At 46.6% G+C, this 15,674-nt stretch overlaps 1 protein-coding gene across 6 annotated transcripts in view; it reads right to left on the bottom strand.

The window, feature by feature from the left end:
• Window positions 1-15,674, bottom strand: part of RUNX1 (RUNX family transcription factor 1) — a 254,069-nt gene that overhangs the window by 81,365 nt on the left and 157,030 nt on the right. For all 6 annotated transcript variants that reach the window (XM_072806880.1, XM_072806881.1, XM_072806877.1 and 3 more), the window contains 2 exons: window positions 12,604-12,857; window positions 6,211-6,367 (listed from right to left, as the gene is read on the bottom strand). In XM_072806880.1, coding sequence (XP_072662981.1) covers window positions 6,211-6,367; window positions 12,604-12,857 — 411 coding nt within the window. The remainder of the gene's footprint in view (window positions 1-6,210; window positions 6,368-12,603; window positions 12,858-15,674) is intronic.

The following is a 15,674-nucleotide window of genomic DNA, read 5'->3' on the forward strand; positions in this document are numbered from 1 at the left end:
AACTACCTGAAACCCTCACTGGAGAAAGTTCAGTGACAACAAATAGGGTTCCTACGTGGATCCAAGCCCCATATAGGCCACCAGAGGCCGGGCAATGTGCTTGAGTCCCATATCAGTGCAGGGTATGCCCCAGAGAGATCCGTTCTGAACACGGATCAAAACATGCCTCTGTGGAGTGCGGGACTCACAACACAACCGATGAAGGGGGCGGACGTCGCCTGGTGTCCACTAATGCGTGTGCATGAGTACAAATCTTAAGGAGCAGCAATTCGCCCCCGATGCCCCGAGAGTGAGCAGATAAAACTGGCGCATTGGGAAGTGTTCCTACGAATACTCATTCAATCCACGCTGCTCACTTATTAATTTTTGTTAATTGCATCATTTAGGCTTCGATGAGAAGATGCGATTAGCATGCATTTAGTCCCAAAGATAATTTGGTCCAAGAAGACTTCTCAATGGGAGTACAGAGGCGTGCACGTGCACACACACGCACGCACACACGCACACACAGACCCCACTAATTGAAAGTCCAACAGATCCTTCAAAACCACATAACCTCTACATCCTGACAGGACATGACTATTTATAAACAACCCCTTACTGATGTGAACTCATTTTACAGTCATCAACAGAACGAGAACAGTCACCAAGACAGTACACCCTCTCTCTCGTCCAACAAGTAATTTTTCTTAAAAAAAAAAAAAACAGAATATGCTCTTCCATAACCAATCTTCTCCACCCTCTCTTGCCCCTCGCCAACCAGCACAAGAAGAAAACACAAAACTGATTTATTAGAACCAGAGCAGCATTGCGGCCGTTGGCCGGATCACTGTTTATGTCTATAATGCTTTGCTGCTGAAACAGGAAGCTCTAAAAATCATTCAACCATTATTTCTCGCGGAGGCTCTTTCTGATTGATAGTCCTCTGTCCCCACCAAAAGGAACTGCCTTGACCAAAACGCAAGCCAGGCGGGCAGGGGAGGGGTGGAGGGTGGGTGAAGTCTAGCATCTGCCCACCAATTCTGCAACACGGTCCATACCATTAACTTCAATTTAAAAAAAGCTGTCGGACACTATCGGCAATGTCTGGCACTTCATAAAATCAGCAAGAAAACCATGAAGAGATAAATTGGAAAACTCGATGTTCCAGGCATAAGCAGTTTCCAAGAGAACTTTTCTCCTTGGTCCTTGCCATGGTGGTAGCCGGACGAGGAGGACAGGCAGTGGTAGTGGCTGGGGGTAGGGAGCAAGTTGCTTTGAGCGAGTGTCTACCCTTTTATTGGCAAATGGGAAACAGGATGAGAAACCTGATCTCTAAAGATGAATTCTCCATCAGATCGGGGACACAGGCTTTCAACCTGCCATCTGAAGGAATTATTTGCTAGGGCTGCCTGGGGCTTGCTGTAGCAGAAGCCAGGTCTTTTATTTTATATTTTACCTTATTTTATTTTATTCATGGTTTTGTTTTTTTTTTTTTCTCGTATTTTCTCCAGGAGATCGGATTGCCAGTTTAGTATCTTGATTGTTGCCCATGGCACAACTCTGGGGTTTTCAGTTAAATTTTTCCTACCTCGCTTTATAGGACTCCGGTATGGAAGGGAGAATGACTTGGATCCCATGATAATATTGTGAGTCATTCTGAGCATTTCTTAGTAACCACGACTCCACAAAGACACGTCTCTTTTCGTGTAGACTACCGGGACAGTTTAAATGGACCTTCCCTCCGTCTCAACCGTGGTCTTTCCCTCATCTGAAAGCAACCTCCCCACGCTGTTCCCCAAATAACATTAAATAACTTAAGAATGAAAGTGCCTTCAGTGACAAACATTACACAAATCTGCAATAACCCACATTGTGACGGGGTAAATATTATGTCTGGGAAGACATCCATAGCAAGAACGTAATGAAGGAATTTCATTTTATAAAAGCATTGGGAAGGGGTACTATTTTGAAAGAGGGAGGGATTTAAATTGCCAGGGAGGTCACCATGAACAGAAATGCCTCCAAGGAATTAAACCCCCCATTCTAACGGCCCAGAGAACTCCCAGACCTCATGGAGCTGAGTGTGGAATTCACATTGCAGCTCTGCAGGGGTGGAGAGGGCAGGCGGGTGGGTGAGGGGGAAAAGGGGGGCACAGGCATTCACTAGAGAAGAGGCTGTGACAAAAAAAAAAGGCCTCTCCCCCTTTCAGGCGACCACAAATGTGCAGACCTGATGGCCTTTGGGAGGTGTAGATCGGTAGTTTGAACAGGATCTACTTCCCTAATCACACAAACCAGGTCCTGGCTATAATAAGAACAGGTGTTACCAAAACACACGAGGTCCAAGAAGAGTGTCCACCTTGTCTGTTCATTTAATTCATATTCCAATTATCTGCCGTGTGCAGCCCCGTGCGAGGCTGGCCCTCCACAGTCAAGGCAAAGTTCAAATTCAGATACTTGGCTGGGTCAAGTATCAAGTCAGGGGTCCATGGATCCCCAGAAAGTTTCACAAATGAGCCTCAGCAGTCCTGGAAACTGAAACCGTACGTGAAACTCTGGATGCAAGAGCACATGTATATATATATATATTTCCCCCCCCCCTTGGGAGAAGGCTTCCCCAAGGATTTTTCAAACTTATCTACGACATTCCCAAAAGATTAAAAAAATCAGATTCTTAGAAATTAAAAGGAAATCCGCCCTGGGTTCTCTTCCCCCCATTTATGATGTGGTTGATGATACGGTCTAGTAGATTTCCTCTTTGGTTCTAAAATGAATTAACGAAAGTCGTATTCCCTGATTGATCGATTCCTTTCCAACCGATTATGTAGTAGGACAGCGACAGAAGCACTCACAGATCTCACGGCTAAAATTGCTTCAAGGTCTCTCCCCTGCAGCCACGATGCGCTTTCTTGTAACTGAAAATACCCAGGGATGACCTGCCTTGACTGTTGATGTCAACAACAGGTTGGTTGGCCCCTGCTAATGAAGCGTGCCAAGAACTAACTCTTGATCCTGACTTTTCGATTTTCCGGAGGTGAGGGACGGTTTCAGAACTTGTGGTTAAGTGTGAAAGGTTCTGAACCACAGCCTGTGTGCTCTGCATCACCTCTCATGCCCTGGGGACTGCTACCTCTACTTCCACTGTGAAGGAAGGGTCCGTGTCTATGCAGACACTGAATCTAAGGGAGCAAAGCCCAAGAGTGAAGCGTCCCCTGAATGAGATTTAAATCGGCAAGGAGGAAAAGGAGGAAAGGGGGAAAAAAGAAGAGGGTGAAGCCTTCACGAGTATTTTTTAGGGGCCCGATGTTGTCAGCAAGCCCGTAAAAGCCGGACGGGCAGGTTTTCCCAGTTGCAGGCTGAACTTGAGGTTATAAGTTGTGATCCTGGATATGAGCCAGCGCCCAGACAAATCAGTTTTGTCGAACAGAGAAAAACCCTTCCATGTCCAACCTCTGGCAATTTCTGTGAGGTTTTCCAATCCCACGGGCCGGCAGCTGGTCAAAGAGAAAGGAGTTTCTTTCTCTGCCCTTCGTTTAGAACTGAGAACCAAGGCCTTTGGAGAAACCATCGGATCAGTGCTGTTTGACAGAATGCAAAACTGGCATTGAAATGTTTGGATGAGCCAATAGCCAGGACCTTCTCCGCCACTGTGATGTGTTGATGCCAATGACGTGTTTTCAGGCACATTTTCAAAAACAGAAAATGAAACAGCAAATAGTCTTGAGATCGCTTAATAAGACGTAATGAAACTTTTAAAGGACAAGATTCAGTGAGGAAGATTAAGACTAATTGTCAAAATTAGTGAGAATCATCTGTTCTCTTCGTAATGGGAAGCAAATTGCAAAAAAAAAAAAAAAAAATCTGGCAGGCTTTGATGCTGACACTTGGACTCGAGAGAGTAAAATCGAGTTGTATTTTATGAGTGGGGAGAGACCATGAGACAAAGTCAAACGGGGCCTTCTGACAGCTCATTCTGCTGTGTAGTACTGACCCCGGAAAAACACAAACAAACAAACAAACAAACCCACTCAAGACCAACAATACACAGGGTAACCGTAATTGGGTCAAACGTGCAATTAGGGTTCCTGTATTTTGGACGCCTTATTATCACACATGGGAAGCCGAGCCCGTTCAAAACAGATACTGACCGTTTATGGCATGTAAATCGGTTTTCTTGTTCCAGGTTATCAGAAGACAGCCCGGCCTTGGTTGTAGCTATTTTACTCTTTGGGTTTTATGCAAACTCTCGGGCATACTAGCACGAATCGGGCAGCCAACTGCAAACAATCCACACCTTGGGGAAACAGTTCACTGCTACCCAAGTAAACACAAGCACCTATTAGTCACCCACTCAAAACAGAAATGGCCAATGAGAGACAAGAGACCAGCTCTCGATGCCAGAAAAGGAACCATGCTGCTTTCAAAATCTCATTCTTTATTATCACCGACTGAACTGCACACTGCCACAAAGCCACTACAGCACTTCTCACGGGAAAATATCACAGGCACGATCCACTCAAGTTTTCCAAACTTTTATAACCAACACCTGACACATGGACCCACATAGATGCACACTACGATAATAGGACTTTCTCTGGAAAGGCAACCCAATGAGACTCAGCCAGCGTCCCAAGTAGTATAAATACCCAAGAATTGAATTAAGATTATTAGCTAGGCTGGTAGGCAAGGACCAGGCAAGAGGGCCTTTGTGTTTTATTGGCTTCTCACCTACTCTGCCAGCTACTGATCTGAAGCCTCCAAGATGTTTTCCAAACACACATCTCTGAATCATAATGTGAATTCCATTTACTGGAAGGCGGGGACTTGTAATATAACAAGTGAACCCATTTAATGACTTTATGCTTTCATATGTTATAGCATCTCTCATGCTTTCAATAAGTGGACATAATTTTCTTTGTATTACTCTATTATTAACATTGTATTATCGACATATATTTTCAATCATGTTGTAAGTTTGTTTTTTCTTTCTTTTCTTTTTTTTTTTTTTAATTTTCTCCACGTAGGATTCTATTTTAAAATGCCGTGGGCAGCTAAGATAGCAAAGATGAAGGCCCCCAAAAACAACACACTTTTACCCCTTCCCCTCTTTGACTAACCAAACACAGATTACCTTGTATCTTTGAATGCCTTTATAAAGAGTAACGATACTCTTATGTTTAAATGTCCACTGGTTATACTTTAATTTTTTTAATACAAGAGTCATCTACTGCTGTTTATGCATTTATCACATCATTTTTTATTATCCTCAAAATAACTTTTATTCGTTAGCTTATTCAATACTGTATTATGAAAATGAAATTTTCAAAACAAGCTCCCCTTCCTCCTTCAATTAAACTTTTCGTATTTATTGCTATTTATAAAATACGACTTCAGTTCTTACAAAACAGAGAAAGCACAATATTTGAAAATAATTGGAAACCAGAGGAGATTACTGTCCAAAAATTCCTCTTTCCGCTCTAATACTTCAGTAACAGGCACAGAAAAATAAAACCACACCGAACTGCCCTGAGACAACAGTTCCTTTGGGTAACCCAGTCTTTAAAAGATCAGTGCTAAAATGTTAACTGGGTCTGGCCCCTCCCTCAGATAATAAGAAGGCATCCAAATTATATGTGACAGGAAGGTCATAAATGCTATCAAATTTGCCAAACCAGAGTGGTACTATCGCTGTCTCTTCATATTTTATCATAAAATGGTAAACTTACTTGAAACCACATTTCAATAACCATATACTGTACATCCCTTAAAATGATCAGAAGTGATCATTTGAAACTCTGTCCCTTGTCATAGGCAGCACATGGATTCTAAGTTAAAAGCTTCCATGATACAGATTTTTGATAATTATCAAGTAGACACTACCAGCTGTATAATCTTAGTTTCCATGATGATGAGTTCTATATTTTTACGTTTTAGCAAAAATCAGAGGGATTTCCTTGAAATTCATAATCCGCACTTTGCATGTTGCAAATCAGTCTTTAATCCAATATTACAAAGCAACAATGTAAAGGTAGATTCTTGAAAAGATACTACACTTTGAATCAGTATTTTTTAAAAGCTTGAAGCAGCAATATCAAGAAAGATTGTGCTTTCAGGGATCCCATCACAGAAAACTTCTAGAACATCAGAGAAACTTCTAGAAGTTTTGAAATTTAGATTTGTTGCCATGTAACGACTCGTACTCCCATATCAGTTTTGATAGATACATACCTCTTCCACTCCGACCGACAAACCTGAGGTCATTGAATCTTGCAACTTGGTTTTTCATGGCTGCGGTGGCATTTCTCAATTCAGCTGAGTAGTTTTCATCATTGCCCGCCATTACAGTGACCAGAGTGCCGTCGGGGACATCCCCCAGAGCCACCACCTAAGCCAACCAAGGGACAGATGCAGACATCAGAAATGCTGTAAACGTTTATGCCATTGGTGTATTAATTGCTTTAAAATTAAATGTATATTAACTGATCCTTTTTTAAAAGACTTATTTGAGAGAGAGAGAGAGAAAGAGAGCGAGCGAGTGAGAGAGAGATAATGTGTACAAGCGAGCAAGGGGAGGGGCAGCGGGAGAGGGAGAGATTCTCAAACAGACTGTGATCTGACTGCAGAGAACAGGATGGGGCTCCGTCTCACGACCCTGAGATCTTGACCTGAACCCAAATCAAGAGTCAGACGCTCAACCAACTGTGCCACTCAGGTGCCCCAGTGATCCTTTTTAAGTGTGCAAAGGAATAGCAAAGCAATGGGAAAGCTATTAATGGGAAGGATCTCTTTGAATTCCATTATGTAGAACTAAATACAAATTTTTGAGTCCTGAAACATTCACTTAATAAAGTCATTAAGGTCCCATGACATAGTTGGGACAAGACTGACTATGGCCAGGACTTCGGAAGCTATGCCTTCTCATGAATGCAAAGATCTTAATCCTTCATACTTGAGAAATGCAATGTCTCGTTTTGGTAAGATTAGAATCTGACCCATCTCTCTCTTGTCTAGATGTCTACTGACAGGGCCCACTTTGCTGTTAGGTGTTTAAACTTATTTTTGCTGAAATTAAAAAAAAAATGATCTTTAAACTGAATTGCAGATGATCCTTGAATGACTCTGTTTGCGGTTCATCTTTGAAACCCCCTACTGGCTTCTCTTATTTTGATTATCAGTAGCAGGGAAATCTGGCATACAAGGAAACAAAATCAGAAACCTGCCCTTTGCTTATTACTAATTGCAAAATCAACAGACCTCAGGGAAGAGGGCTTTTAGGTGCTGCTCTGAATTCAGGAGTGGAACTACGTAGCATTTTTCTATCTGTGGGTCCCCTGGATGCATCAACTATGTCCTGATAGATGACTGAGGTTTTCTCCAAACCCAGCTTATTTTCAAGAAAAATGCCTTTAATTTAATTGAATAGGGGTGGATTTCCTAACAGGGGTACTGAAGAAACTGGTGGATAAATATTTTTTATACTCACGTGATTAAAAAGCAGTAATTTCAAGGTAAAATGCTCTGAAGAGCATGGCCTAAAGCTGCTTTGTGCAGTTAATTCTATTTCTTGGCCATCATTTGATTCTTCTGGAAATGATGTGTGTGTGTGTGTGTGTGTGTGTGTGTAGGGGAGCTAGACCATTATTATTAGCTCTATTTTCATTATTTTTATTTTTTAAAGCAGTCATAGGGTTTCAAATCAAAATGCCCCAACTTGTATCTATTCCTATCACTTCTGATATTCTTCATGGTACTTTCTCAGTCAGTAGGGAATTTGTTTTAATCGTTTGAATTCTATAAGCCCTTTCTCCATTCTGTATTTGAGTTGTAATAGCAATGAATTCTCCAGTGAGTCCTCTTCCTTTTTACCTAATCATCACTACGTAATTTTGGGGTAATACTTATATTTTCAATCCTCTTTTTCTGTCTGTAAATGAGGCTGCCCTAGGCTCCCTGGTACAATAGCAAGGCCATTGTTTCTTGAAATGCCCATCTTCATTGCCTGCTTGGTCACTACCCCTTCCCGGTGTCATCCAGGTGACCATCTATTGCTTTTAATCCTTGTGATGCATCAGCTCAGATTCTGAAGAGTATGACAGGAAGGATGAGCCATCTCACCACAAGTGACTAGAGGACCAGGAGAACCAGCCCGCAAGAGGGAGGCATGTTCTTCATCTGCCTTATCCCACCTGCTCTGTCGAGCACGGCCTGGGCCTTTTATCTTTCTTTCTAATCCTTTCCATCCCAATGCTGGGCATGTTTTCTATGAAGGAGATTTAAAAACACAGCTATTTACTCCCCAAGCGCTCTCTAATTAGATATTTAGTTCCCATTATAAATGTGTTTGTTGCCTTTTAATTAAGAGCAGTAATATGACAATTCCCTTTTGTTTCGAAAACATCATTGAAATAAATCTCCTTGATCGGTTATTTACTTATTTTACCATTTCGTTTCTATTCCCACAAAATGTGCTTGCTTTATTCTGCTTTTTTCTGCCTCTTAAAAATTTTTCCTTTTTTTTTTCTCACTATTTTCACTTCCCTCTGTAAAATTAGCTCACAGTGTTGAAATGCCCTCCTTGAGCACATATTTTTACTTCCTCATCCCCATCTCCCTGTGATGACCTGGCTTCTCTATTTTAATCCAACATTTAGTAAGTATACAGGGGCTGTATACTTAACTATGTGGTTTTCAAACTGAATAACTCGTTGTTGGGGCAGGATCTGTAAGAGGTTAAAGTAAGTAAATCTAGTTGTATATCTTCCAAAATGAACACTAAATCACCTTCCTCCCACTGGCTCCTCTCACGGGGCTCCATGCCTGCGCCTCTCTCATCTTTCCAAAACTATCCTTGTCAGTAATTTGGCAAACTCACGAGACCTTCACCAACTAGAAACAAATATAGAGTAAAATGATCGTGGTGGCTAAATATGAAAAGGTTGTTGATGTTGGAATTTAAGACTAACAAAATTAGGAGTTTAACCCTTCCTTCCTCTGTCTTTCTAAAAAATGAAGCAAAAGTCCAAGATATTCGGGTGCTCGATGACTGTTTTTCTGTTTGTTTTTTTATTGATCTCAGAGGGATTTTTTTTTTTTTTTTGGCAGGAGGAAAGGGGAGAATATTAATTTACGCTAATAACGTATATATCATCTAATTGTTAACAAGCACACTTAGACCGGATTAAAAAATTAAAAAAATTAAAACTAACATGTCTGCTAATTTGATACAGATTGTGCCACTGATAGTCAATAAGAAGAGAATAAAAAAAAATCTAACTGCAAACACAAAAAAGAAGGAACTGGAATGAAAAGCTATAAACAATAGGTAAGGAAACACAAACATTTACATTTTAACACAGACCAAACAGACAAGAAGGGACTTGCTGGCCAAAGGATATCTCATATTTTGTTTTACTTCTCTGTTTTTAAAGTATCAGGAAGTTGGGCAAAATATCAGCCCTGCTATGTACTGCATGGATCTCCCCACACTGCTCTTGGCTAGTCTGTTCACGGTTCAAACTGGCATTTCAAACAACTCTAATTAGGTTGAAATTACAGTTACAATTCATTTATTTCAAATCCCTTAATTTTCCAGGGTTTCAAAGAAAGCTGTGGAGTGGAACCCAGAATTCAGCCAAGATGACATTTAATGCATACCTAGGGACTGCAATCTTGCCGATAGAAACCCTGCTTACTTCTTTCTTATGGAAAGAATATGACTATTAGCATCCAAAACCCCTGAACTTGCTGACGGCATGTTTATGCCTTTGGACTCTGGTGTGTACCAGGGCTGAAACAAACTGTAATATTGCAGTATTAAAAAAAATATATATATATATATAGCTTTTTAGGCTGCTTCTGTAAATCGTAGGTAACATGTAAGCAAATTTAAGATTTTCCCAGTGGTAAAATATATCTCTTTTCTACGCTAAAAAATGAAGGTGCTCCATGGGAAAAATGAAGGGGGGGGGCATATTTTGGGGCCCAGGATAAGCAAATAGGAAGAGTTTAATCTATTTTAAGGAAAATTCAGAATTTTAAATCTCCCTTTAGTTTCGAAGATGAAAGCAGGGGATTTACACGTAGGATTTCAAAAGACTGGTAAAGAATCACTTAAATGCTCTTTTCATCAATATCAGACTCTATCACTGTTTCACATTCTCTCCTCCTTATTACAGGGAACACAACCATTCTTTACTGATTAACTTCTTAAAAAGATTGTCTGGGGCTTATGTGAAATCCACATTTTAAAGTCCTAATTTCTCTGGAAACTGTTTGGGAGGCGGGTAGGTGGCTAAGGGCAGAGTGGGGCCAAGGATACAGGAGGAATCAACCCAGACACAGTCCCGTTTTGAGGGTTAGCTTGTTTGTCTCCCTAACCTTTGGGTTTATTCCCTCCCTGAAAATTCTATCAGCTACTTCAGTTGTGCAGCGAGTGAGCAGGCTTCCTTCAGGAAGAGGCCTTTCTTGATGGGGACGCAGTGGTGACAGATATTACCCAAGTGGCCTCATTTCCCCCGCTGTCCTTCCCTTTCTCCCATATGTTCTCAAGACTCCCTCGAACATTTTTTTTTTTTTTCAAGAGAACTATGCCTCGGCCATTTAGGAGACTACAAACTATCACTCAGCCAAACAAATCAGATCTTCTTTTTAAGTGAATTGTCAAAAAGTCATTTTGAAAAAAGAAATCTCTTTGGTTACTAAGATTTCTACTGAAAAAGAATTCCCTGATGGCTTGCTCATACAAGCAAGTTATATGATTTTTTTTTTCAGTCTTTCAGAAGAAAAAAAATAATACTTTTCTTGGGGTGGCTTGAGAAACGACATCATTTCACCTCCTCCTGAAGATTATGAATCGCTGAGTGTTTTGATATGGTTGGGCGTTGGTTCCCTGGCAGAGGAGGGGACATCCACAAGAGATCCTGATTTACCCCTAAAGGAAGCCACAGATCTCTTGGAACCCACTCCCTTGGCGTGTCAGGGGTACCAGGTTTAAATGACCCTGGGGCTGATCATCAGCCCGTCTGTCTCCCTCTGCTCTCTATCTGAAAGTGGCCCCGGGGCAGAGCCCTGTCAAGTCCTCTGTCACTGAGGGGACTCGGTCCTGTCCTCTAGCTAGAGGAGTCTGTTTATGCAAAGAGCTTAGAATGATTTAAAATTGAATCGGGCTCTCAATCCAAATCTACAGGGAAAGAGTCCAGGGGCTGCTCAACCTCCTCCTCAAAAACTTCTGCTTTCAGAAAACTGGGGCACTTCTACAGACAAAGCCAACTACACATTTTGTTTTGCTGTAGGGATCCTAATGTAACTTCGGAAGGTGCCTAAGGCTTAAAATATAAGAACTCCGACGGTACTTTATAGAAAGGTGAACACTGTCCATCGTAACTAGATCAAGATCCACTAGAGGCCTGGAGCCATTAAAAAAAAACTTATATTAAATTCATCTCCCCTTAAAGGGCACAGTTATCTTAAAAAAAAAAAAAAGAGTGGTTGATCTTTACAGCCTCCCCCTCCACCTGCTTTTCTTAGCCCTTTAAATGAACAGGAAATGACTACAGATTGTACTAAAAAGTTGCCCCTTCTTAAACCCACTCACTCAAGACAGAAGAATAGAATCCCCACCGCCAGAATTAAAATTCTACTGTTTGCAGCCGGGGTGTGTGTGTGTGTGTGGGGGGGGGGGCAGTGGTTGTTTAAAAACGCAGGGTGTTGTTTATACACCCGCGATGAAGGCCGAGGTTTCTAAAGGCAGCTGGAAGCTGGGGCAAGATCAGGGGTGGAAGTGAACCTCCGGGGCTGCGTGCATCTGAGTCCCCGCCACCCGCCTCCCCAGACCCGCACGCTGCGAGCGGGGTCCCACCGCGACCCGCAGGAGCCAGCCCGGCCACCTTTCGAGGCCCCGGGGCTCAATCTAGCTGAGCCGGAGGGAGATAAGGCTCAGGAGGGTTCCGGGAAAAGAGACGGGGCTCGCTGCTCGCGGCTTCTGGCAGGAGCAGCCTAGAGGCTGCAAAAAGTCTCCCGAAGAAAACTTCTGCAAAGTTAACTACGCCCTCCGTGGACTTCGGACATGCTAATTCCGACGGGGCTGTTACCGAGGAGGTGCGGGTGGGGAGGAAGCCCGGACAGGTTTTCCTTGTCAGTTTATCTTCACTGACCCCAAAGTCTAAAAGTATCTTTATTTCCTGATGCCTCCCCGGGAGGGAAGCGGAATGGCTTGGGTGTCAAGCCAGGGGTGGGGAGGGGAGAAGCAGGGCAGCAGGCAGGCAGGCCGGGGTGGGGTGGGGGGGTGGGGGGGAGCTGGGGTATAACTTTGCCTACTTTGTGCAAACTCAGGACCTCGGTCCGGGAGGTCCGGGAGGTCGCGACCGGCCCTCAGTGCACGTCTTTGGGGGGCAATCGGATGTTTTTCATCCCCCGTCCCCGTGCACACACACCCCCCCCCCCCCCAGGATCGCCAGGGCAACCGAGCATCCCCCGAGTCCCGAGGGCAGGAGGATGGACCAGGGGCCGCGGGGGGCAGCGCCGGCCCCTTCCGAGGACCCGGCCCCGCCCGCCTGGCCGCGGGCCTCCCGGATCGCCCCCCGGCCTCCGCGGTCCTCCCGCCACCCGCTCCGGGCCGAGTACCTTGAAAGCGATGGGCAGGGTCTTGTTGCAGCGCCAGTGCGTGGGCAGCACGGAGCAGAGGAAGTTGGGGCTGTCGGTGCGCACCAGCTCGCCGGGGTGGTCGGCCAGCACCTCCACCATGCTGCGGTCGCCGGTCCTCAGCTTGCCGGCCAGGGCGGCGCCGGCGTCCGGGGCGCCCAGCGGCAGCGCCTCGCTCATCTTGCCCGGGCTCAGCGCGGTGGAAGGCGGCGTGAAGCGGCGGCTCGTGCTGGCATCTACGGGGATACGCATCACAACAAGCCGATTGAGTTAGGACCCTGCAAACAGCTCCTACCAGCCGGCGACGAGGGCGCGGATCCTCGGCGAGCAGCTCCAGGGAGACCAACATATAAGTTCAGGGGCCCTTTATTGCTGCAGGGGGGGCGGGGGTGGGCGGGGGGCTGGGGGGAGGCGGGCGGGAGACGAAGTCACTAACAGTCCCGGAGGGGGAAAGTTCTATTTTGCAGGGCAGCCTCCGTCCGACCCAGGCAGGGCTCCTAGCAACCGATCGCCTAATGCTTTAAAAAAAAAAAAAAAAAAAAAAAAAATCGGGCGACTGGAATCCAAAGTCAAATGCCAAGGGAGGCTATCTTCTGAGTCTTGCTTTGAGAGTTTAACTTTCAGTCTTTGGCTGTTTAAAAAAAAAAAAAAAAAGTTCCCGGAGGCAAAATTCCCATACAGTTTCTAAAATATTTATACGCAGAGCAAACGGGCCAGCCAATACATAATTTGGAAGTTCCAGTAGTTAAACGCCTGTCAGGGTTTTTTTGTTTGTTTTGTTTTGTTTTTGTTTTCAGGTGAGTTTTGCCTAAAGTCCCAAGACAACACAAAATATACGAGTGTCTTCCATATACAGAGCCACTTTGATCATGCAAAACCGGCTTCGGTCCTCAAAAGCAAGAGCTGCGACTTCCAAAGGTCATGCTACTAATGTATGTGCACGTATATATAAATATATACATATGCTCTACTTCATAAAATATTTACAATTCAATCTGTAGAGAATTTAAACACAACAGAAATCCATTAATGTTCGCTGCTGATTTTTTTTTTTTTTAAGTAGCCTTGAAAATAAGCTTCAGTAGTTGAAGAAGGGCTGGGCTAGAAATACTTGTCATGTTCTCTTAATAAATTCTGGCAAAACGCTCAGTTCAGAAAACTCAGCTTTTCAAAGAAAAGCTAATCTTTAAAAAAAATGATGATGATAATAATAATAATAATAAAAGTCCAAGTCGATGACACTCAGCGTACAGCTCTCCACATCTGAGAACTCGGGTTTGGGGATGTTGGTTAAGTTTGTGGCTGATCCTGTGGTTGGTGGGAGCTGAGCCGCAGCCGGGTCGCACGCACGCAGACACGCACTCTTCCGAAGCCAGCCACTGTCTACACCGGCTCGGCGAGTCAGCCCGACTTGGGCCGTAGCGAGCTGATCTTCCTCCAACGTCGCCCCAGCGCCCTCGGCTTAGACGCCGGGACGCGCCTGTACCTACGATCACCGCGAAACCGCAGCAGGTGGAGCGGGCCTGGAGCGTGGGCTCCGCAGCGCAGGTCGGAACAGACGGGGTGGCTCGAGTTACACACGCAGTCACACTCCCACGCACACGGGCCACGCACACGCAACTTCACGGGCTCGCCTCGACGCGCGGCACACGTTCTCCCGCAGTTGGCAAAGGAAACGACCGGGGGAAAAAGTTCACCGGCAGGAAAGAAGTTGAAACATCCAGCCAAGAGGCCAGTTCATTCAAAAGTAAGAGAGAAAGGTTAAAAAGGAAAAAAATAATAAAAAATGAAAAAAATAAAAAATCGTAGCTCCAACGGCGGTCCAGGAGAAGCAGCAAGGGTGGCGTCCCCGGGAGCCCCGGGACGCGGTGCCTGTGGGCGCGAGGCCGGGCGGCGTGTGCCCTGCTGGTCCGGCTCGGGGCGCCCGTGCCCCTGCGCCCGCTGGCTCTATGAATGAGAGTGCCTGGAAATGAACGTGCTTTTACTGTAAGCCCGGCCCGAGGAATTCCATTCCCTCAGCTCGTTTGCATAGGGGCGGCCGCCGGCCAATCACGGGCCTTTCCGGTATCAGCCAGGGCGCGGCTCGCGGCCGCGGGCTCCTGGAATTGGCCCGCGCGCCCCCGCCGCCGCCGCCGCCGCCGCCGCCGCCGCGCGCTACTGTACGCCGCCCGCGCGGAGCGCCCCAGGCTGCCCGGCCTCCCCGCTCGCCCCGCGCGCCCGCATCCACGCACGCACCCCCGCCCGAGGCCCCGCCCCGGGGCGCACGCGGCCCCGCGAGGACGCGGAGAGAGAGGACGCCGGCCGGCGCAGCGAGGGCTCGGGCCGCGCGCGGTGCCCGGAGCCCAGCCGGAGGGGAGGCGCCCCTAGCGCCCTGGAGATGCAGCGGCCGCCGCGAGGCTCCCGGGCCCGGCGCCGGAGCTCACCCCCGCCCCCCCACCCGGGGCGGCCCCGGGTCCTGCGCGGCCACCCACGGCCGAGCTTCTGCTTCCCCAGCGTGGGTGGGATTCGGCCGCGAGGGGGCCGGAGAGCGGCTCCGCGCGCCACCGTAGCCATGGGGGTGGGGGTGGGGGCAGCTGCAGAGAAGTGGCGCTGATTCATTTAACGAGGCCAGAAGGTTCTCGGTCTCCACAACATGGTTTTGTGTTTTTAGTTTTCTCTCTCGGGTCGGTTTGCTTTCATCGGTGTTTTTCACCGCGTCTGGGCTGCGGCTTCCTTACGCACCGCGGCCGCGCTCCGCCGGGCTGTGCTTCGCGGGGAGCAGAGGAGGGTCCTGATCCGAAAGGCGACCCCGAACAGCCAGCGACGGGGAAGAAAGTTGAAAGCATCCGCTGGGGCGGCCCCCGCGCAGGCCGCGCGAGCGCCCACCGCCGGGCCCAGGTCGCCCGAGCCCCGCACCCACCTCCGGCTCCCCGGAAACGGCGCTGGCTCGTCTCCCCGCCCCCGCGCGCCGGAGCGGCCCGGGGTGCTGCACCCAGCCTGGCTTTGCGCGCGGGCGGGAACTTCCCCTGCGTCCGTCCCCGCGGCGCCGCGGGCATTTTCGCGGAGCTTAGAGG

Source organism: Canis lupus, chromosome 30 (assembly GCF_048164855.1).
Source record: "Canis lupus baileyi chromosome 30, mCanLup2.hap1, whole genome shotgun sequence".
NCBI lineage: Eukaryota > Metazoa > Chordata > Mammalia > Carnivora > Canidae > Canis > Canis lupus.